This window comes from Ovis aries, chromosome 24 (assembly GCF_016772045.2).
Source record: "Ovis aries strain OAR_USU_Benz2616 breed Rambouillet chromosome 24, ARS-UI_Ramb_v3.0, whole genome shotgun sequence".
In the NCBI taxonomy this organism is placed as follows: domain Eukaryota; kingdom Metazoa; phylum Chordata; class Mammalia; order Artiodactyla; family Bovidae; genus Ovis; species Ovis aries.
In genome coordinates, this window is record NC_056077.1 from 14540876 (window position 1) to 14564377 (window position 23502).

General features: G+C 47.4%; 1 protein-coding gene across 2 annotated transcripts in view; it reads right to left on the bottom strand.

Annotated features, from left to right (window-relative positions):
• Positions 1-203: 203 nt before the first annotated feature.
• Positions 204-23502, bottom strand: part of MARF1 (meiosis regulator and mRNA stability factor 1) — a 39735-nt gene continuing 16436 nt past the window's right edge. For both annotated transcript variants that reach the window (XM_015104093.3, XM_015104092.3), the window contains exons 12-27: positions 22927-23105; positions 21451-21531; positions 19028-19264; positions 18778-18897; positions 17906-18084; positions 16280-16500; positions 15418-15560; positions 15113-15246; positions 13818-14020; positions 13097-13324; positions 9581-9811; positions 7439-7651; positions 6418-6478; positions 6207-6332; positions 4717-4887; positions 204-2794 (exon numbers count right to left, since the gene is read on the bottom strand). In XM_015104093.3, coding sequence (XP_014959579.2) covers positions 2550-2794; positions 4717-4887; positions 6207-6332; positions 6418-6478; positions 7439-7651; positions 9581-9811; positions 13097-13324; positions 13818-14020; positions 15113-15246; positions 15418-15560; positions 16280-16500; positions 17906-18084; positions 18778-18897; positions 19028-19264; positions 21451-21531; positions 22927-23105 — 2772 coding nt within the window. In that variant the 3' untranslated portion in view covers positions 204-2549. The remainder of the gene's footprint in view (positions 2795-4716; positions 4888-6206; positions 6333-6417; positions 6479-7438; positions 7652-9580; positions 9812-13096; positions 13325-13817; positions 14021-15112; positions 15247-15417; positions 15561-16279; positions 16501-17905; positions 18085-18777; positions 18898-19027; positions 19265-21450; positions 21532-22926; positions 23106-23502) is intronic.

Genomic DNA, 23502 nt, shown 5'->3' on the forward strand with positions numbered 1-23502 from the left:
GGAAACCCTGGAGGGTCCTGACCACAAAGTGCCAATAGTCCAGTCACCTGTTGGGGCCAGATGCCAAATTCAAAGGGGCTCCATGATGCCAGACCCATCTACTTCCCACCTCGCAGATTCCCAGAAGGGATGAGACGCCAACAGACCTGGGGGACAATCCCTCCCCACCCAAACGAACAGAACACTCACTTGGGGAACTCAAGTGTGATGCTTGCTTTTAAAGTTTATTGACAACTGTTTGGTCCCAACACACAAAACAGCACTTGAACCACAAAAGAAGTGTTCAAACAAAGTAGACAGTTGAGAAAAACATCTCTTCCCCCAAAATCAATTCAAAACAAACAGTGCAAGATGGGAAAGGGGGTTTTGGTGATAACTTGTCTTCTTTTTTTCTTTTAAACAGATAAATCTGATATATTCTTTCCACCCAGAAATAAAGTATTTCATTGTCTTAATTCTCATACGTCATTTTGTCACATCAATTAAGCCTCTAGATAAAAAAATAGATAGCAACTGGACTGGCCGTTGCGGAGCACATCACAGACACCATGAGCTTTGCACATCTTCAAACGGTGGCTGTTAAGAGTCATGCACACGTCCCAGGCTCCTGGCGACTTCCGTGAATGGTTCGACCACACCCACACGACAGCGCACAACTCCAGTCTCTTCTTCATCTGGTGCCCAAAGAAGCTGCTCTTTGAGGCTTTTCCAAGTGACTTGTAATGGTGCCTCGGGCATTTTTTAAAGTCCACTTTCTCTACCTTCAAGCAAAACTAAAGTCCACATGTGCAAATTCAGCCTTACGAAATCTTAGAATAAGGCCACTGATGTTCTCAACACCATCTTTATCATTATGTTTAAAAGCTTTCTAAAAAAAAGTGCACCTCTGCATTTTACTGACTGTCACACTATGTCTGTAGAGGACATGCCTTCGGGAAGACTGAGTGCCACGATGCCTACAAGGCTTTCCCAGGGCCGCTCCACCTTGGTCGGGGCTGTGTGCTGAGAACTGGGAATCGTTGGCTTCATTGAAAAGATTTGGGGAACAAAAAATCTTACTTGTAAAAAATCTCTCAAGAGCCCTTAATTTGTGGCATTTTATCAAAATGCTGGCTATGAAATCAGAGCCCATTTTCTGGCTTTCTAGAAGTTACAAAACAGAATCATTTCCCCAAAAGAAACCACCTAACTAGTGGAAGACCTTATGCCCACAGGTTTTTTCCTGCTCTATGAATGAATCCGCCTTTTTGCCCAACAAATACAACCCATTGTAAATGTCAGGTTTCTCCAGGAGGCGTAAGAGGCCGCCAGTCTCCGGATGCCTCAGCCACCTCAAGGCGAAGGTCACTCCACAGGGCAGTGCTCCCTCAAAGGCTGGCTTTCCATAAATGCCAACATCAGACACCAAAATAAACCCAAACAAACCCAAACATGCTTCCAACAGCGAGAAGTAACAGTAAAAGCAGACGCTATTAAAAGACACTGAGTTAACAGACACAAACACGCGCATACAAAGCTTCCCAGCTATCAAAACCAGCTTTAAAATTACGAATACAAGGTTAAGTTGATCAACCTTGGCCTTCCTATGTATAGATAGAATTTCTGCCTCTTCCTAGTGGAAAGAGCATCGATACCGTTCCTGTCAAAAGCACCTCCCTCCTCACCTCTGATTTGTAATTTATGCATTTGATGCATATTCTAGAAAATCAGACTCTCTTCCCAACGCTGCCTTTCGACACACAATAATGTGTGTTGGAATTCAAATGCTGACTTTAAATTCATGACACCAAGACCATCTTCTTTTCCTTAACCTAATCCATGTCAAACTGGAACTTAACATAAAAGGGAAGCTTAAAACATCTTTGACTTTCTAGAAAGCTCAATGGAACCCCAAAGTGGAAACATTTTAAAAAATTTGAGATGAAGCCACATTTGTCAACTACAGACATAGTTAAATAAAAAAACAAGGCACGCTTACAAGTCACATGGAAGCCAGGAGCCTTCACATCCAACCAGGACATACACTCCTCCTGCCTTGCCCACCCTTCTTCAGTAAGTGATCGCGCAGGATCACTGAACAGACTTTTGCTTCATCACCATCTCATGCATTTGATTAATACTGTCTGAACACATCAGTAAACACAGGCTTAGAGACTACGTTATGCTACATGTAAGATTTTACCACTGGCGTGGCTTGATGGAAGTAAGACCACTTCCTGCGAGCTGAGTTCTCCCTGCTGTCTTCTTACGGAACACCATTCATTATACTTCATAATAATTAAGAAAAATTTGTTAAAATATATTAAGGATTCTTTAACAAATGCCAAGATATTTTTTTTTTCCCAAACAAGTGGGGGAGAAAAAGAAAAGAAAAAACTTCAGCTTAAAGCTGCATTCAATGTAAAAGAAACAAAACATACGGAATATGTCTAAAAATGAAATAACTGGCTTCTAGGGGGAAAACAGAAAAGGTTGTGTTTTTTTCAACCTGCTTTTGTGTGCAGAATCAGACAGTGTTTTCCCATCCTAATTCTATGTTCAAATGAGACTCAAAGCTTGGTTATAGGTGCAAAGGAAAAGTTGGCTGCCAATTTTACTCTATTTTTGGGTTGCTTTTTGGCTGGGCTTTCCATGGGGTCCTTGCTGAGCAGCGACTCTGGGGTTTCTGAGGAGGGGCTGGGAGGCGCTGGGACAGCTGCTGAGACACCAGGTGAGCTGGGATCAGGGGGCAGGTTTTCGTTCTTTATTGGTACTGGAATTTCAATTTTCTCTTCTTGGTTTAAAATCATAATTTCTGTAAACACAGGAAAGCAAAACATATTCAGTTCTAGCACCTGCCAGCAGTATTGGTTTTCAGTTCCTCTCATTTCTCAAAAAATTAATTCCTGATTGTCATGCACATGGTCTACTTTACACGTTAGTTCTGCGGCCAATACCAGGTATCACATAAGTCAGGTTTTTAAAAATTGCGTCTCTGCTCTTCCTTGAATTACAAAACTTCAGAGACCATCATTTTTGGCTACAAATCAACGGGCCATCTGTGGTTTAAAAGCCCTTTTTTTCTGCTTTCTCTGCCCATTCATTCTCTGTCAGGTAGTGAAGGACCCAGAAAGCCACATGTGACCTAAAGACTTTCAGGACAGAAGGGCCCTGGTACCAGGGAGCCCTGGCTCATTCCCCTGCTCCAAAGGGATCTAAGGTGGGGGAGGCAGGCACACAGGCAGGCAGAGGTAAGGGGAGAACCACACGGAGTCAGAAATACCCTCAGAAATCCAGGAGGAAGGACTTCCCTGAGGGTCCAGTGGTTGAGAATCCACCTGGCGCTGCAAGGGACACAGGTTTGATCCCTTGCTCGGGGAACTGGGATCTCACGTGCCGTGGAGCTCCCGGGCCCATGCACCACAACTAGAGTCCAGGCACCGCAATAAAGGATCCCGCACGATGCAGCGAAGATCCCGCGTGCCGTGACTAAGACCCGACACAGCCAAATACATAAACAAAATATGTATTTTTTAAACTCCAAGAAGAGAAGCAGCCCACTTTTCCTGCAGCGTCCAAAGACTATCTTTCTCTGGTTGAGCCACAAGTACCAATGATTAGCCTGCTGTGTGGACAGAGCCACACCACGTGGAAGAGATGTGTCCTGTGCCTTGGGCTCCCACTGCGTGTGCAAGGTGCTCCCACACCGGAGGCTCACAGAGGCCCAAAGTGACGGCAGGGACGCAGAGCCTCGGCTCAGCTCTCAGGCTGACACTCTTGGGGGAAAAATGATGGACAAACCTGTCAACACCACTCAAGATTATTTCTCTCCCCATCACACGAGGATGGCTGAACTCAGTACACTAAACACACCAAGGCTACACCCACGGAAGAGCCACCATCAATTTCCTATCAAGTCTAGGCTTGTAGGGACATCACCCCTGCTGTCGCCACAGCCCAGGTCCACTCAGCAGCCAGGGAGGTTCACGTCTCCCTACCCATCTTCCAGACAAACAGCCTCTTTCAGGTTCTTTCTCTGGGCGACAGAGCCAGAGACTGGTAAGAAGACTGAGGCCTGTGGTCAGCAGCAGGGTTGTCTCCTGGACAGCAGCGTCAGCAGAGCAGGGAAGGACCCGTCACGACAGAGGAGGTGACGGGGAAAGGCCCTCCTTGACACGGCAGGCAGGCCGGCCTCTTGGGGGCTGGCGATAGGGCACGAAGACGAGAGGCCGGGGCTCCAGTCCTGGCTCTGCCCCTTCCTGGCCGGGCACCCTGGGGCCCAGGCCACCCCTGCCTGCGCCACAAGCTGGGGTTCAAGAATGCAGATGCCCCTTCCCTCCCCTACTCACAGCCCCCTGGAGCCCCAGGACCCTCTGAGACCTTCGGCTCTGGTGACGGGTAGGGGTTGCCCCTGGAGCTGCTGCACTTTACGAAGTGGGGAGCACAGCCGAGGAGGCCCCCACATGCTGCTCCCTGGGCTCCCCGCCCGAGCCCAGTTGCAGTGCCCTCAACACCACTGTCGTGCCCTGGCCTGCTGCTTCGCCAGCACCTCAGGCTGTGAGCCCAGCCTGCAGGAAAGCTGACAGAAGGGTCTGGAGTAATCCTCACACGGATTTTTGTGCCTGCAAAGGTAGTGGCTCTCTACTTCCATCACACAGTTAACGTCTTGGCGGGAAATGTCTGCTGTCTGACTAAAGCCACGAGAGCCCGCTCCCCAAGGGACGCAGTGTCTCCCACCTGAAGGCTCCTGAGGGTGCTCCTCAAACCAGATGAGATCAGCAGCCTGGGGAACGACGGGATCCGGCCTCAGCTGCGGGGACGGCAGGCAGGAGGGGACGGGCGCGCACAGAAGGTCCACCGGGGAGTCGTCGGTCAGGCGCAGCAGCTCCTGCTCCACAGGATGGGGCCCTGGGGGAGGCGGGCGGGGGTCGGGGGGAGGTCTGCTCAGGACCAGGTGGCTGTGGTCCATGCCCAAGGTGCGCCTTCTCCCTGACTCCCTGAGTTCAGGACGTACTCAACGCCAGGTTTGTTTTTTTTTAAAACACAACCCATTAACAGAAAGGTCTGAGTCCTCTCTCTAGTAAGTGAAAATGCTGCAGCCAGGATAGCCCGATTTGTGTTCTTATGAACAGCAAAGGACAATTTAAAAGCCCCTAGCAAGTCCTTGGAAGGAGCCAATGTTCAGGATTGGAGGACTCGGGCCCCAGTTCTGTCGCTGCCTCGCTGCATGCTCTCAGGTAAGCTGCCATTTCTGGAATTTCCGTTCTTGGTTAGGATGGAGGTGACTGCTGGAGGCTGTGCTAACAGCCTGAGAGGACGAGCACATCCGGGGGCTTTGTAGAACTGTAAAATGCTAGAGCCAATCACCCGATCAACACAGCACAGCAGCGCTTCTAACTATTTAAAATGACTTGCAGAGCCCTAAGATAAAGTGGCAATGGGCGGAGAAGTCAAGTGAGCAGATCCCTATCTTGTACACAGAGAGGGCCACAGAAAGTCGGGGCGCCGCGATGACGGGCCTCAGTAACACTAGTGCATTCCTGTCAGCTCTTTCCCAGGGAAGTCCTGCGATTAAGACCCCCAACACAACTGCAGTCAGGGGTCGGGCTCCGCAGCCCCCTTCCCCGCCAGCCCTTGACCATAGCTTTCTGTGTCCTTGTCCTGGCCACTCTTGGCAAGAACCTTGGGAAGTGAGTTTAGAGAAATCCCCTCACCCCTGATATCTCATCAAGCTCCTCATCCCACCCCACCCCCAACCTCTGAGGTCTAAGAACCCTCCCAGGTCAGCCGGAATCCTCCAAGCCGGACATCTTCTCTTGAGTTTCCCAGTCACCAAAGCCCTGGCTCTGCTCCTTGACTGTAAGCCTCACTTGTCCTTGCCTGCAGAGCTAAGCTCCATCTCCCTTTCCGAGGGCAGCAGAGTTGATCCCACTGCAACTGTCTTAAAGTATTTTAACAAGCATCAGAATCGCTTTTAACATCTGAAGAGGGCTGCCATACTGTCCTAACAGGGGCTACCAACAGCCTTCAAGAGCCTTAACTGGTCAACCATCAAACACAGGCCAGTTTTTTCTGTTATTAACCAAACACCAGACTCCTTTGAAAAATGTACCAACACTTCCCTTTAAAGAATGAAGATGACCCTGCTGTTGTCCTTTCCCCTGACCCACTCTGACTCCACCCCAAGCTACGTCCTGGAGACGTCACCAGAGTTTTCCCTCTCTCACCGTCGCCACCCACTCCGAGTCTGAGTTCCGAGGCTGGGGGAGACTCGGGCACCTCCAGGATGCGCTCGGGAGCTGAGGGCTGGGTCTCATGACTGGCAGGGGAAAGACTGAGTGAACTCACGCGACCTGGAGGACAGAAAACACCCGTCAGAGGGGGAGCAGGTGACAGACCTGGGGCTTGTGAAGGGGGGCAAGGATGGGGAGTACTTACTTTTCATGTCATTTTTTAATACTACAATTCTCTTATGACCATGTCCTTTTATCCAGACGACCTGCACACAAGACATACTACTGGTTATGAAGTGGAAAAGGAGGAAAAATAAACCCTAAAGTTATATGTCTGGTAACATAAACATATTAGGATTTAAAAAGTAAATTAATGTCACAAAAAATTTTTCGACATTTTGTTTTAAAGCAACAGAGGATGGGGACACACGCCCCTTATAAAAAGCTGTGTCATCTCAGAAATCATGAGACTTGGTTTTACTCCTTATGGCTCTTAAAGACATCACCTCCCAAATACCAGCTCTGGTACATAAATGAAGTTGGTTCTCATGCGGGTGCTCTTATCAGCTTTTCCAGATACTATGTTCACCTTAAAAAGAATGAATGGCTCCCTCATGCCTCTCAAGCTAAAGCTCACTAAACCTAAAACAAAGACCCCTACCCAACCATGCTGCCGCCACCTCTGCCAAGAAAGGGGCAGCAGTGGCCCATGGCTCCCAGCATTCCCCTCACATGCTTCTGTCACCAAGCCCCTCACCTCGCTCTCCAGCTGTCCCAGCCTCGCGTCCTTTCCCACTTCAAATGCCAGGCTCCTCCTCCCCTCCTGGTTCTCTCCACTCCTCCACGGACAGCACCCCTAGTCTCCTCTGCTCTCCCCACAGAGTCCCTGCCCCCGTAACCGAGCTCTTACTCTGCGGTGAGGCACCCACTGGCCCCCCACTTCTCACTGCCCTGCGCCTGTTCACAATGCCCGCCCCTCCTCTCTTCATCATGTGGTTAATCAGCTTCTGTACATTGTGAGGACTCCGCTCTGGGATCCCCATGCCTGGTCTTCCTCCAATGAATTTAACAAAGGTTTGCAGAATGAAGAAGAAACACTAAAAGCATTTTTTGGAGGGGGCGGGGGGGCCAACAGTATGTACGTTTTGAAAGGACTGGTTCAAAACGCCTGCCTTTTCATTCTGTCCCACAGAGGACACCCTTCAAGCAACTCAGAGAACACCCACCTGCGGGATGGCTCCCAGCAGCTCCTCCACACTACTGAAGCCGTACGTCTTGGGCTGCAGTGCTTCTCCCACATACTTGGTATAGGCCATGGAAAATTCATGAAGGAAAAGCTGCTGGTAGTGGTAAGTATGAAGCAAAGACCGAACGTTCTTGGCAAACAAATACAGACTTGTGAGCTTCACACACTCCTCTGTCTTGTCATTAGTAAAAACCTGGTCCAGGAGAAAATAGCAGTATGAGAAACTTCCAGAGTGACAGGTCCTGCCTTCTGGGAAAGAGGGTCTCTGAGACTGAAGAGAGACGCCAAGTCAAACTTGAAAATCGGTCATAAGCCAGGGAGAAGGGGAGCCTGCTTCAAGGATCTCCTCCAAGAGAGGACTACAGCCTTGAGCAACTCTAATTCTGTCTGCAGGTCTCTGGCAGCAGACGTGTGAAGAAATGGTGTGTCAGAAAGCAAGGAAACCGGTAAACTCAGTGAAAGGAGGCAGTGAGGAGGGAGAGCTCACCCGCAGGTGGACAGAGCGGCAGCAGACAGTGGGGACCGAGGCCACCAACACTCATCTCCCCAGGACACTGGGATGCAGGCGACGACTTCAGTGTCCTTTCAACAGCAAAAGCACAAAACTCTTCTGTCCTCAAGAAACGAACTAAATCTCTTTACGTAAGACTTTCAGTCTTTAACACGCCCTCCCTGGAGATCTGAGAAGGGATCTTTCCCAGCCTTAGCTGGCTATGGGAAGCCTTTTGTCCTGAAATGCCGTACAACTAGTGGTCATATATTAGTTCATACTTGTTCTGATGTGTGCGCTCAGTGTCCAACTCTTTTGTGACCCCTTGGACTGTAGCCCACCAGGCTCCTCTGTCCACGGAATTCTGCAGGCAAGAGTGGGTTGCCATTTCCTACTCTCAGGGATCTTCCTGACCCAGGAATTGAACCCATCTCTCTTGCCCTTCCTGAACTAGCAGGCTGATTCTTTACCACGAGCGCCACCTGGGAAGCCCTAGGTGTCCTTTCCAGACAGGAAATTCACAAGAGTGTGGGTTTATAGCCATGGGGGCTGAGGAGAGGGACACCCAGAGCAGGGGGAATTCTTGTTAAACTGATCTAACAGAAATCTTGCAGAAGGCAGGCTAGGATGATCAAATAACAATGGCAGGGAAGTTCTCTCCAAACTGAGCGAGGGGGCCCATCAAGGAAGAATACCAAGGACACGGTGTGGTCTAGAAGATGGTCAAGGGAGCTTGATTAATGTTTGCCCAAGGAGAGAGCTTTTAAATTATTTAATTATCAATCACGTAGCTATATGGTAACAATCATTTTCTTACACTGCTGATTTAGTTAACATCCTAGCTAGAATCAGTTTCTTTGGGGGGACTATATTAAGTTTCTGGTATTAAAGTTACTTTAGGGTCATAAAATAAGTGGTGTGCTTCCTATCTTTTTTTTTTCCAGGTGACCTAGAAGAGGTTTTTAAAAGGTTGGAGTTATTTGTTCTTTAGGTGAGCTGAAACTCAGTTCTTAACCCATCTAGTTCTGGTGCCTTTGGGGTTTTGGGGGTTTTCTTTGGCCATACGGTGGGGCATGCAAGGATCATACTTTTCCTGACCACGCCCCCTGCAGTGGAAGATCAGAGCCCTAACCACTGGACTGCCGGGGAAGTCCCCCTGGTGCCTTTTGTCAGTAGTAAAATTTCAGTGACCTTCAGTCTCAAAAATTTGTGTTAACTGGTCTAAGTTTTAACTTCTTAAAAATCTGGAGTCAATTTGATCTTTTTACTGGGATCTTACTTATTTCTCCTAGGAAGTACGTAACCACCTGGTGACCATCCAGTCAACCTTCCTTTCTGACCTGCATCTGATTGGTAAGTGACTTGAAGCCATCATATAAGCCACCTAATTCAGAAAGCGGTGGCAGCAGCAGCATCCAGCTCAACACAGGAAAAGGCACCTCAGTCCAAGGGGCCAGGGGCTGGGGCTCTCATCCCCGCTTGTCACTTGCTTGGGCAGGATGCCTGCCCCTGCCAGGGCCTCTGCTCATCTGTAAAACGACCAATCAGCCTAATCTGGACCATTCCGTGATCGAGAGATACCTGATAGAGTGACTTTCATTACGGCAGCTCCAGAATAATTACCATTCATACCTCAACTAGGTAAGGCAGACTCTTCAGAAGTTCGGTCAAGGTCATGAACCCGTATTCACAGGGGTTGAGAGGAGTGCTGTGGGTGCTTTCATAGTGTCTCTTGAGCTCATCGACAGAAAGGTGGGTGGCTCCCTCCCAAGACATCAACAACACCAGCAGCTGGGCAGTGAGAGCACGCAGAGACTTGCGGTTGATCAGCTGAATCTGTTTGCCAGATTCCATATCAGCAACCTGGGGGAAACAAGAATGCACCCTCTTCAGGACTCGAGAGATGGCCTGAGTCACACCCTCTTCATCTAGTTTCAGACTGGCAAGTGAGACCATCAGAGGAAGATCCATTTTTCTGCAAAACTGAAGTACAGTGAATGGGTTTGCTGCACATTCTTGGGGACTCCAGACCAACACTATGGACCAACTGCAGAACTTGTTCTCTCCTGCCCTGCTAGTCGATAATCAGAAACACCCATGGATTCCACCACTCCTCCAAGAAGAGACCGGCCCGCTGACATCCACTGGCACAAGCTTATGGATTAAGGGTTGGTGTTCTCAGGGAGCAGGGGGTGGTGAGACTGCAGTGACTCTCCACAGAGTTGCTCTACATTTGACTCGCCCCCAAGGGTGTGTCCCAGGGACCGGACACAGGAGGTGACAGAAGGCCTTCTCTGCCCAAAGGCAAGCAGCATTCTTCTAGTCCATCAGGAATGAAAAAACAGCTGGTGCTTTCACGTCTGACTGTATGTCTACTTCACAATTTTTTTTTCAGATTCTCAAGGAGATAAAGGGTTTACCTGATTCACTGCACAGGGAGGGAAACCTGGTCAAAGAGACACAGGTTATCATTTGGGGACCAAACAGCATGTGAAGAAACAAGCATTTGGTGACTGAGACCTGCAGACCTTGGTTCAGGGCGAGTCTGGGATGTGAGTCACGCCTGGAGTGAAAACAGGCAGACCTCCAGGACGCACACTGCTCAGGCACGGGCAGGCGAACCACTGCCCACCACGCTGGCTGTTTTCCCCTTTAGCTGATGTCCAGCCAGCACCACGGTCAAGATCAGAAGCATTGGTCCCTCAGAGGCAGAGCATGGGGGCAGCACTTGACGAGCCAGTCCAATAGCAGTGCGTCTCTGGTGCCAACGCCCACCCGGAGATGGGACAGGAGGCTGGTGGGTGGACTCTGACTCCAATACTGTGGTTATGGATTCAGATTCAGAACTGCAGATTGCCTCCGCAGACCTGGGGTTTAATCAATCAACAGATCCAAGTCTAGGGGACTCCGAGGCATCTTCTTAGATTATCTGGTCAGATCATTACTAAGGATTCCTGACATAGGCTACACCCTGGAATCACCTAGTGAGCTTATCAAAAATGCCAAGGCTGAAAACATACCTGGCCTTATTCTCTAAGAATCGTAGAGGGCTTGGCATTTCTCAGAAGCCCCCAGGACACCGCCGAGCGCAGCTGGGGCGGCACAAGCTGCTGCCGTCTTTCCCCGCTTCACCACTCCACCCCAACGCCCCAGCTGCTGGCCCTCCTTCATCACGGTTGGTGGTCATGGCTTAGGGTCTTCAGTCCACTGAAGACCACCACTGCCATCACCCTGAGCAAACGAACACTTGGGGGCCTGTCTCACACCAGGGCTTTCAGTTTCTCCATGTTTTCATCTCCAAAGACATACTCTTCTACTCTTCCACTCCAGACCCCAACCCAGGCCACACTGGAGACCTTATCACTGCCCACCTCCGGAATCACTCATTCAACCACCCCCGCCCACCCCACACACACGCATCCTGCATCCAAGGGCAGGGAGGCTGGAGCCGACACCGGAGTGGGAGACAGGAAAGCAATGTGAATGCTGAACTCTGACGTTTCTTCAGCTCTGCCAGCACAGACTCCGATTTCATCCTGGTTCAGGAGCCCTCACCTTGCTTCACTTTGCTCTTTTATCCATCTTGGCACTGATGGGCCATTACCTCACTAACATTCTTGTCAATACTCTACACTCCTCTGTCCCTAGGCCTTTTCATGGCACCCCTCTGGCAAGATCCCACCTTGAACCTTCTCTCCCTCTCTAAGCAGCTGCGCTCACCTTGCACGTAACAGAGAACAGCTCTCAGGAGGGAACTCCCTCCTTGGCCTGGTGACACACACCAAACTCGCCCACATCTGCAGCTGCCCCACCCCTCTTCCCTTCTGTCAAAATACTAACCTCAGAGCTATGCCTCCCTCCACGGAAAGCCAACGGCCACAATTCCGGCCTCCTCGGGACCCTCACCCCATCACCCCTTCTCTCCTAAGTCAGTCTCTCTCAGGCAGCTCCGCCGTGGCAGCTCTCAAACACGCCAAGCCTTCCAGACTGGAAAGAAGACCGGCCCCCGAGTTCTCACTGGCTCACTCAGTACCGCGGTCTCGCACCCTTCTCCATCACAGGCAAACATGTCAAAAAGCTGTCAGTTACCTGCTGCCGATTTCATGCCTCCTCACTGCTCAGCCCACTCCGTGTGGCTTCCGTCTCACGTCACCCTGACGCTGCGCCTGCTCCGGCCGGCGGCACATTGACCTGCCTGCACTCAGGCTGGCCCCAAGCTCCTGGGAGTCCTGCCACACCCGCCCTCTCTCGGGAGCACGTGGAGGTGCTGCCGCCGGCCCTCCTCCTTGGCCTTGGCCATTCCCCCCGCCAGACTCCTTTCTGTTCTCAGCTGCTGCCTCCCTGCCTCCCGTGAAGGGTCTTCCTCCTCTAACTGCCCGGCACAGAAACAGACTCCTCCCACAGCTGTGACTGGGGCAGCCGCTACTCCACACCTTTTCCTTCCATTTCTTCCTCCTGCAGGGAGTTTTCTTGGTTCTGTGACAAGGGCAGCCTGCAAACCGTCCGGCCACTCTGCCCAGGGCAGAAGGGTTGACACAGCACAGTCTGGGGAGGAAGAGGCAGCCACCCTCTCCAATTCAGCCTCACCAGCACCCAGGCAACTCTGAGCCCCAGACTGCTCCTAAATCTACTCCGTAAGTTCAGAAGGAAGTGCTATAGAACAGAAAGTAACACACATTGGAAAGCAAAACCATACTCCCAGTGAAAATTAAAAAGAAAAAAAAAAAAGCCTATCAGGGAGATGGATCTTAAAAAAAAAAAAGAACCCGGAAAGGAGAAGAGAGCTGTGATTTCAGTCTCCCCAAAACTTTGTAGACAAAGATCTGTGCAGAAGGATCCAACTTCAGGTCAGCAGGACCGAGACACCTGAGAGTAAACACCCTGGGATACACGGGTGACTGCATCGGTTCACAGATGTTACTTTGGGGAGGCTGCTAATAGACCCACTAAGCCAATCCCCAAAATCCAACCCACCAAACCTAAGTTATGTCTTATGACCCAATAAGGTATTAACAACACAGAACATGTTGCGAAACAGTAGTGAGCAGCGCAAGGTGTAAATACCGAAACACTAAATCACATGCAGCTATCCCAGTGAGGATTACACCACCACAAATCTCACTCTGTGAAAGAAAACAATCCCGGTACCTTTACGACATGGCAGAGTTTCTGTGTTAGAGCTGAAACTGAACTGACATCATAGTCTTGGAGACGAAATGTGTAACCAAAAGTCTTAGCATATTCCTTAAGCAGATCTGTCATCATAAGGCAGTTATCTTTTTGGGACCGAAGGAGTTTAACGAACTGGGCAGCTAGTGCTTTGAATCGTTCAACTTCTGTCAAAGTGAGAATCTTCTCTTCTCCACATTCCAATACCTTGGAAAACACAGGAGGAGGAAAGGGAGACTGTTCATGGGATACACTGGCAAGAAAATATACACAATCAAGAACTAAGAAGCACTTCTGTCTAGTTTCAGTTTTGCAAGGTTAGAAAGTTCTGGAAATTGGTTGCACAACACGAGGATATCTAACACTGCTGAACTATACTCTTAAAAACAGACAGGTAATGTGTATTTTAGCACACACAAAACTTTTTTAAGCACTGTGTGGGTCAAAAATGGTTGATCGCAGGGACTTCCTCAGTGGTCCAGAGGTTAAGACACCACACTTTCCAAGCAGGGAATGCGAATGTGATCCCTGGCTGGGGAACTAAGATCCCACACGCTGCACGTCGCAGCCAAAACAAGTGTGCATGCTCAGTTGTGCAAATTTTCGTCCTATTTTATAACTGCCACTTCCAAGGCAAAAAGGCCTGGATTTTCCTTTATTCTCCCCATATTGTTCTGAAAGATAGAATTTCTTCACTTACTTGTAAAATATCAGGTATGGCTTCAAAAAGTTCAAGTAGTTTGGTAAAACCATAGTATGCAAGTTTGCACTGCCGGCCGAAGTGGTGATGGTAAGAGGGGATGAACTTATTAAAGGGCATCCGGAAATGGGGTTGGTGCCGCAGCAAATCCACAACGTCTTTGGAGAACTGTTTTGTCCTTTCTATTTCATCCTGAGTACGTTCTTAAAAAACAAACCAAACAAAAAATCCATAAACCACAATCATCTTTGACATATTTGTATTCTCATTATTAGCGTGGTTAGTCCTATGCACTAGACTATAAGAGATACCATCTTTGCCTTCCAAACACGACCTAAAACACTCTCTTCTCTCTTTCCAGATGGTTTTCAAATTTGATCTAGGGCAGAACGCCAGGAAGCCATGATACACACACGCTCACATACACAGCTATGTGACTTCATCTCACAAGCTAGAAATAATTTCTCTAGCCCCTCCGCCTCCCCACACCCACTCCATATACATGAACATGACACACAAACATATCTCTGTACTTTCGTAATCTAGAAATTATTTCATTAAATCACACCTCTGAATATTCACGTGCTTTGTTTATTTACCTGCTCTTCAGTTAAAATTGCTAGCAGCAACAGGTACCAAAAATTTGATAAAAATACAGGGGAGAAATGTTTAGATGTATGTTTCTATTAAATTTTAAATGAGGATTCTAGAAACACTGACCATAGTCATTTTAGCTTTGGAACACTATGACGTCACGGACTTCAGTGTCCTGCAAGAGCACAGTTTAAGAACGTTCCACAGATCAACATGCGTGGAAGAACATGACTGTACACAGATTTAATTTTTCTTAGTTCCCATCTCAGACCTCAGCTCAACGAGCAAAATGTGAAAGATGAACTTTCATTTGTGTCTTTTTTCCTTCTCAGGTGTGCAGAGGAAAACATCTTAAGAGTGAAAAATCAGACAAGCAACAGCCAGGTAGCTGACTCAGGCGGGTAATTACAGCAGAAGCAGCCACAGACAGGCTTAAGGAGACATTTTCTTTAAGTGCTGGTTATGCTCCCCTTTTCCCTTAGAGTGAGTTCTGAAAAAACAGCCTGCTTTTCTTCTCAACAAGTGCCTTCCCCTACTCTGAAGAAGCTAGGATCCACTGGCTGGCAGTACAGAGTTCACACTGCACTTTCCATGGCACCTCCAGGAACCACAAGGAGTGGGTGAGAGCATCCCTGTGTGGTTCCCGGTCACGGTAACCACTGAGACGGACAACCTCCTTCCAGCAAATCTAAGGCACGTACCTCTTCTGGGGATACAAATCATTGCTTCGCTATCTTGTTGGGACAAGCAGATGGTGGTGTCTGGGATCTCTGATATGATATCAATCAACTCACAAACACCATATTCAGTGACATCCCAGTCCTTTGAGAAACACCTAGGTTTTAATCATGGAGATGGGTGAAGAATGAGAAGCAGTACTTGCCAAAATCACTTTTTAAGTTTTTCCCAAAGAATGCTGAATGAAAAACTTAGATCATTATTCTTAAATTCGGAAGAACAAGTGTCTTAAAATATCTGCTTTTATTTTTTTCTTTTCTCAACTCACCAATGATAAGCCTGTGCGAATTCTTTCACAATGACTTGTTTGCTGGCTTGGGATTTGAGAAGTTTGAGTAGATCCTGAGTAAAGCGCTTCACCTGGGCCCTGTGGGTAAGGGTCAGCAGACGTTTGGAGCCCATTCCAAGAATCTGCAAACCAGACGCTTGGGTTATTTACACTCCTAAGACCTTGGCAGAGCCTGACTCTCTTTTTGACGGCTCGCGCTCTCTCTCCTGTTACCGCCCTCAGGGTACAAATCCTTCTGTATGATATCGGCACTTTGAAACACAGGTAGATAAACGAAGTGTGGGTGTCAGAATGAACAACTGCTCACATGCCTGGGATCCCTTTTTTTTCCTTGCACACTCTTTCCTAAACAGTCACATGTTATCAGCCTGAGCAACTGATTTTGTCTCTAAAAGACAGCTCAAATTTTGCAGGTCTTGTTTACAAGTGGGAAGCTATTATCACACTGTAGGTTAATAGGCAAAGACTCCTTAGGAAGCACTGGCAGGCTCCAGTCCAGTAACTGGTCTTGAACTCCTTCATGAGAAAAGCCAGCCCATGTTACAGCAGCTCCTATGGAAGAGTTAGAGAGGACTGTGCTAGGAGGAAGGAAGGCAGTCTATAGAGGTGAGAAGAAAAGTACTCCTTAGTGCACTTAAGAGTTCCTTTTAGTTGGAAACTCACAGCTTTCTAAACAACTGAGAAGACACACACGTGTATAAAGAAAGTTTTTACGGGATGCTCTGCTCTGAGCTGACTTCTTAGGAATTCAGTTACCAGCTACCCTGTTTCTTTGGCAGAGAGTCAAAGCCACAGAGGGACACTTCCACTGCTAAACAAACGCGCGCTCAGCACTCCTTACCTGCAACACATGAGGCACTGCTTCTAACAACTCGATCAGCTTGGAATAGCCATAGTCCGACACCCGGCACTGCTTTGCAAAATGATGATGGTAAGATGGGATGAAGTTACTGATCGGTATGACACAGGATGGCTGGTTCTTCAACAGATCGATCACTTCTCTACTGAACTGGATCAGCTGGGGGTTACCCACAGGACTTTTAGAACGCAGCAGCCAAGGGTCTAATGCATATGTGGGGAGAAAACAGGAACGTGCAAAAGACATAAAGCGTGACTGCAGCAGCAGAACGAGGAATAACTGACCTGCGCTCCCTGTGTGAACTCAGTAACGACAGTGCACAAGACCAAAGAGCCGTGTCACTTCCCCGCTGCCGAACTCAGGTCCTGTATAACCAACAGGACAGCCCAGCTCCTTTACAGACTGGCCAATGCTGTCCCACTGCTTCTGGAAGTCAAGTCGCCAAAGTGAAGCGTACTTCAACGCAGTGAGAACTTAACAGAGAGAAGAGTAGTATGGCAAAGGCCAACACAACACCGTGAAGCAATTTTCCTTCAGTTAAAAATAAATTTAGTTTCGGGAAAAAAGTGGGATTCCAAATAAATTAATTTCAGTTAAAAAAAGGGAAGAATAGATAGAGAGGAAGTTTTCAGCTTAAATGGCTGTATGTCAAAGAACCATTTGTGACGTCGTCACTAACACACTTTCCCATAGAAACAAAGTTATAAACGGTTGTTAAGCAGGTAGCCCAGAAGGGCCTAAGGAACCCAGAGAGGGGCTGCAAATGTTGCCCAGATAACCACGGAAAGCAATGATGCAGAACTAGCATGAGATAAAACTAAGAAACAGGTTTTCGAATTTATCTTGAATGTCCATGTAATTAAGACACTGATTATTTTATTTACAAAAGTATAAATAATCAGACGGAAGCCCTTATAAGGGACTAGTGGGCTGATGACACAGGAGAACGGAGGAAGGAACCAGCACACCACCGGGACCTGGAGGGTGTACGCCCGAGGGGAAAGGCTGGGAGAGGCTTCGGTACAAACAGCTCCCTCCTTATCCTGACCTTTCTTCCTACAGGGAAGGGGCAGGGGAAGGTGGGAGCTGACGAGGAGGCAGTTTGGGGGCCGAGGCAACAGTGCTGTGCTCAGGTAACAGGATCAGACACCTGCAGCTCAGGGGTTGCTGAAGCCCAGAATCTCATGCATCTCCCAGATCAAAGGTCCTGGTCCCTGACTTAAGAGTTAAATCTATTTTTGCACTGATCAAAGTCAAAAACATCGATCAGAATAAATTGCTGGAGTAAATATTCAGAGATAATTCCTTCAAAGATCTGAAATGATTTTTAAAAGGCAAGCCAAACAAGCTTTACAAAATTAGATAACTAGAGAAGATTTGTAACTGTGGAATCTGGGTTTAAGAAAACATTTTTTAAAAAATAATTTATGCTGGTACTTTCCAAAGTCTAGTTCTGACAAACCGTCAGCACTCTGGAGTTTTTAAAAGATCAAAGGAAACAACCATGCTGCCTTATGATGGGCAAACAGTGCTGCTATTTGAGAGAAAGGCCAGCAGCCTGTACTGCAGTAGACCGTGGCTTCAAAGGACCAAATACCTGAAACCTACCTGTGTTTGGAGGCGGGGGCTTGTTGTGAATCCACTTAACTACTTTGACGCCATTCTGTGCGGTGGCGATGTTCACACCTGGCACGCAGGTGATGAGGTGTTCCAAGGGGACACCCCCGCCTCGGTTTTCCTGCACTATTTCCAGTTCACCAAACTCTGCGGCGTAACAATCTGGAAAACTGAAGTGGGGCAGGGAAAAAGGTTAATTAAAATAATGAAAACACAGAGCCCCTGGCAAACAGACTGCTGCTTTTAACACATCCATTAATAAATAATTTCTGCTAAGATGCCCATGGTCTGGCTTTGAAAGTTCAAATGAAGCCCTACAGAAGTGATCACTGTCTCTCTTTGATGCATTCTGATGGTACCCAAAATTCCATGCAGTTTTCTAGCAGAGGGGGTTAAAAGTAAGGTAACCAGGTTCCAAGTTCAAGCTCCTCTAAACATATTGGTTCAGTGGCTTTACAACAACTTGCTACCATGTTGGCCCCTCTCTTAAGCCTACCATGTGGCCCATGATGTGGTTAAACAGACTATTGAAGAATACTTTTCTCCCTTAAATGTTGAAATCTACAACTATTTGAGACTGTGCACTCTCACAGTACTTGTGCACAGCACTTCCAACCATCTCTTCTCTGTGGAGGAGAATCTGCCCCACGCATGCTGATGTTTCTAAAATTCAGCACAAACATGAAATGTTCTTATTGAAATATCAAGTGAATGAATCCCATGTTAGATACACTGACTACAAGTGGTAGCCAAAAACATTAGGCTGAAGCCTGGTACAGTGCGTGCTCTGGGACAGGCACAGGCAGAGGGTAGACTTTCTAGAAAGAGGAGAAGGAAGGCATCACAATGGCTCTGACAGTCACCTTAATAAAGGCACGGTGCCCTCGTGTGTCTGCAGAAGACTATGGACCTGGGGCGCAAACGTCTTCAGGGAGAGAATCACAAAAGGAATCTTGTAAGAGTCTGGATCGAATTCATGCTCACTGCGGAAAAGAGAACAGAAACAGAGAGCTGACATTTCTCAGTGGCCTAAGATGTTCCCAAGGTAACTCTAACAGAGGCTCCACGACCTTTTCCAGAATGATTGTTTCTCAAAGGAAATGGGTAACATACCTGAAATCCTTGTTGGGACAGTGCTGCCTGCAGACAGGCTCGTGATATTCTAACTCTTCGAATATAATTGGGCTGCAGTTTGTTGAGGAGCCGTCGTGAGACTGGGAAGACCCCAAGGGGCTCTGGCGGGCCTGACTGCTGGGTAAGAGACACACCAGCCTGCCATTTCCTTGTTCACGGATTGCAACCGTGTCTGTTAGTTTATACAGATCTGACACATTCAACCTGTGTCCAAACCTAGAAACAAGGAAAAAGAGAGAGAGAGAGACGCTGACTTAAAGAGAGTATTTTTCTTCCAATTGTAGAGAAATGCCTGACCTGTTTAGATAAAGCTCTGTAACCAAGAATGGATCCCTGTCTCTTCGAAAGGTGAAACTGGGATAATTCTACTATAAATTTGTTCACCATCAAACCAGTAACACTCAGCACTCCTTGCAATCATCCTGGGCCCACTGCCCATTACAGTGATTATATGTATTATTTGGTACATACTCTCCGACCCCATAGTCTCTGTAAATGCCTCACCGAAATTTCTGATGGAAAACTATCTGCTATAACCCCTGTCAATTTGGCCTCCACTTCAGTTCCAATTACCTCTCACCATCTCTGTGCCCATCCCTCAGAGGTATTCCCCTTTCCAGCTACTGCGCACGTCCACGATGCTTCAGTCTCCTGATCTACACTAGACTGGACTCCCTAGTCACCACTGACTTGTGCCTTTCATACCTGGAACACAAAGGTGCGGGATCTGAAGGCAGACAGATGTGAGTTCAAATCCTGATTCTCCCTGTAAGACCTTAGTCAAGTTATACAACCAACCTACACCTCAGTTTGCCCTTCTGTAAAACGGGGCAACAATCCCTACATCATGAAGTTGATATGGGGATATATGGTATATATGCAGAAAGCTCAGCACACAGTACGTGCTTGTTCAATGTTACCTGCTCTAATGGTCTCCTCCCAGTGCCCTGTCTACGTGCTCAGATCTCCCTGCAAACGTCAGTCTTAAGTCTGGTCCCCACCCCTCAACACTGCCCCGCTCCACAGAAGCCCAGTCTCCTCGGTGCTCTGTCTGCAGCGCTTGCATCTCCTCTGAAATGGAAACAGCTGGTCTCTCGAGAGCCGCCTCTGCTGTTTCACCATCCAGTCTGCCACCCTGTTCCCTCCAGGATCTTCTCCACAGGACTCTTTGGTATCAGCTTCCAAGTCACCACAGGCTGCCTCCTCCTCCGCTTCAAACCTCGCACCACTTTCTCAGGCTGTCCCCACTCCCTGAGAGCACTCTGGCCTCTGGGCTCCCGCTGGCTTCCAGGCCCTAGTGGCATTCCACCCCGTTCTGCCCTCTCTCTGGCTCTCCTCCCATTCCTCTGAACTGATCTGCTCCCAGGTCTTCCAAGACCATCTTTAGGCAAACAACTGCCGTACCTTCAGAGCTGACTTCTTTCTTGAAGGAGACTCCACATGTGTAGAAGACCCCCTGAACTCTCTTCCCAGACATTCCAATTGCTCCCTAAATCTCAGATACCCAAAGCCAAGATTAAAAACTTACTATACCTCCTAAACAAGCTTTATTTCTTTTCTATTCCAGTTTAACCATATAACCTTTCCCTCAGTCAACTGGGGCAAAACACTCAGAATCAAACTGACCTCTACTTTTTACCTTGCCTGCTACATAAAACTAGTTACTAAGCCCTATTTCACCGGCACCTGAAACTTCTGTGGTGTCTAGTTCCTCTGTTCTGACAGTGCCTGCTTAGAGCCGGGACTGGTCCCCACGTTCCATGGCCCCCTCTCCCCCAGTTCCATTCATTCCAGCTCAGACACCGTCCCTGCCTGAAGCCTTCCCACCACACCTCCCCTCCCGCTCCTTTCTCTGACATTTCAGTGGCTCCCACCACCCATGGCCAAGCTCCTGGTTCCTCGCACCCTCTGTAACCTCAAGGCATTTTCTCCTTTGTAAGGACAGTTTTCTTTGTTCTATACAATAAATGGTGACTGTCTTTTTCCCTTTCAGACACACACCCTGCCCCCCAAAATGGGCTGTCTTCCCAGCTCTGCACCCTCCAGAGCCTTTTGTTCCACTGGGATTTGCTGCGTGTCTGCTGAGCACTGAGCACCGAAGACTCAGTATTACGTCTGATCCAGTGCCTGCTGTCCCAGAGCTTACAGTCAACAAGGTGCCTGAAAATGTTCACTCAATGAATAATAGAACAAATCAGCCAAGTGGAAAAAATACAAGTACAGCTTTAGGGACTGAGGTCTAAATTTACTAAAAATAAAAGACGTTTTTAAAATGTGTGTTTTTAAAACTGGACTTTCAATCTGAACACCACTGTCTTGGTCTTACTTCCTCCCCTGGCTCCCCCAGTGTAAATCGCCCATCAGCACTGGCTGAATCAATGAAAACAACAACCCTCACTTACTTTTTTTCATAGATATCTGTAAATTTAAAAAGAGGCAGACAACAGGCGGGAGCATCCTGAAGAATGGACATTGTTTCTGCGCTGCAAGAAAAACGGTTAGCCCATTAGAAAACAGATGTCTTCCTCTCTCTTCCAAATTGTTTTTAAAAACAAGAGTTCATTAACACAATCTATACACAAAATAAATACACTCATTTATTCTCAGAGTTTGAGCTTCCAGAAAAACTTAAAGGAATGGACTTTAGGAACACGGCAATTAAAGAATATTTAATCATACACTGGGATTTTATCAGACTCAAGCAGAGCTTTCCACACCTGTGTATCAGAAAGCAAAGGGCAGATGAGCCTGTCTCCTGCCACGGTGTAGTTCTCTCAGAGAGATGGGGGAGGACTCCCTACAGCTGAAGATATACAACTGAATACACTAAGAGCGACTGGCTCTGAGCCATAGGATTATGGATGATTCTTCTGTCCCCAGCTTCTTTTATGTTCCTAAAATTTCCAAATTTTCCTCAATAGGATTATTTTTATTCGACAAAATAAAAAAATAACTTAAAATAATGGTGAAGTTTTGACTTGTATACTCTGTGAAATGATTACCACAATCAGTTAAGTGAACATCCATCATCTCATCAAGATACAAAATAAAAGAATGTTCCCCCTTGTGATGAGAACTCTTTTGATATACTCTCCTAACAACTTTCATGCATGACAGCGGTGTTAACGGTATTAATCATGTTGTACATTACATTCCTAGTACTTGGGTTATCTTATAACTGGAAGTTTGTACCTTTTGATCACCTTCATTCAATTACTCCCCACCCCCACCTCTAGTAATTACAAAGCTAATCACTTTTTTCTGTGAGTTTGCTTGTTTTTTTGAAGTATAACTGACTGGTTACTGGCGCACAAATCACCATGCTGTACACCTAAAACATAAATAGTGCTCTATGTCAAAAGCATATCATGAATAAAACCATCACCAGACTCCTAAGGTTAATCTAATTATAATGTAGATGTATGAGGCTGGGTGTTTATTTGACATTGAAGATGTACCTGCAAGTTGAAAGCAGAGAACTTTGTAGATTTACCCCTTATAGATAAATCTACCTTCTATTAAAATTGGAAGGTAGTATTCCAGACTTTCTAGGCTTATAAACTTTTGCTGTAGAGGTCCACTATTTTTAGAACCTGTTCTGGATATGTGGCATATTATTTTACTCTTAAATGCCGGCCAAGATTAAGCTGAGATTCATCTTTGATTAATGACTTGAACAAGAATAAATTATTCTAGTTAGTTTATTACTAATTTCTACCTTATTTCTAACTCTATCAAGAGGCAGAGGCGGGGGGAGCATTACTGCATATGTGAGCATCACAAGAGGGTTGGGGATGGGATAAAATCTATTTTTATTATTTCTAAAATTGTTTCTGGGCCAAAAATAACATTTTTGAAACAAACGGCTAGTTCTTTACCTCAGTAAAGAGAGTGATTTATTAGCAGCTCCTGTGGCAAGTGAGACCAGGATTTTCTTGCTGCCAATTTTGTATCTGTGGAGGCTATTCACCGCACCAATAGCTTCTTGTAAGTTCTCCATCTGAACCACAGCTTTGAGCTGATAATCTGTGTGGGGGCTGAGCTCAACACTCTTCACCTGCAGTAGTAAAAAGAAAACAGAATGCCGATCTGCCAGAACTGTGTCCTCTTGAAACTGAAGGTCAATCACTAAGGAATTCGCCTGTGGACTTCAGTGCTGCCGTGAGGGAACCTGTCTAAACACCACACTTCCGCCGACCACAACGGAAGCAAGCAGGATGGGTGACCTTCAGGGATGTGACACCAGCCTGGCCGCCTGTGCTCTGGCACACAGAGCTCTCCAAGGCAGGCTCAGGGGCCAAGACACACTGGGTCTTCTCCAGATCCTGCCAAAACTGAGGCAGAGCCAGTTTAAGAACCAGCAAAAGGTGCATTTTTTAGCAACCTGCAACTAAAAACTGAATCAGACACTGTAAGATGAACAAACAAAAACAGCCAACATCATTTTAGAATCC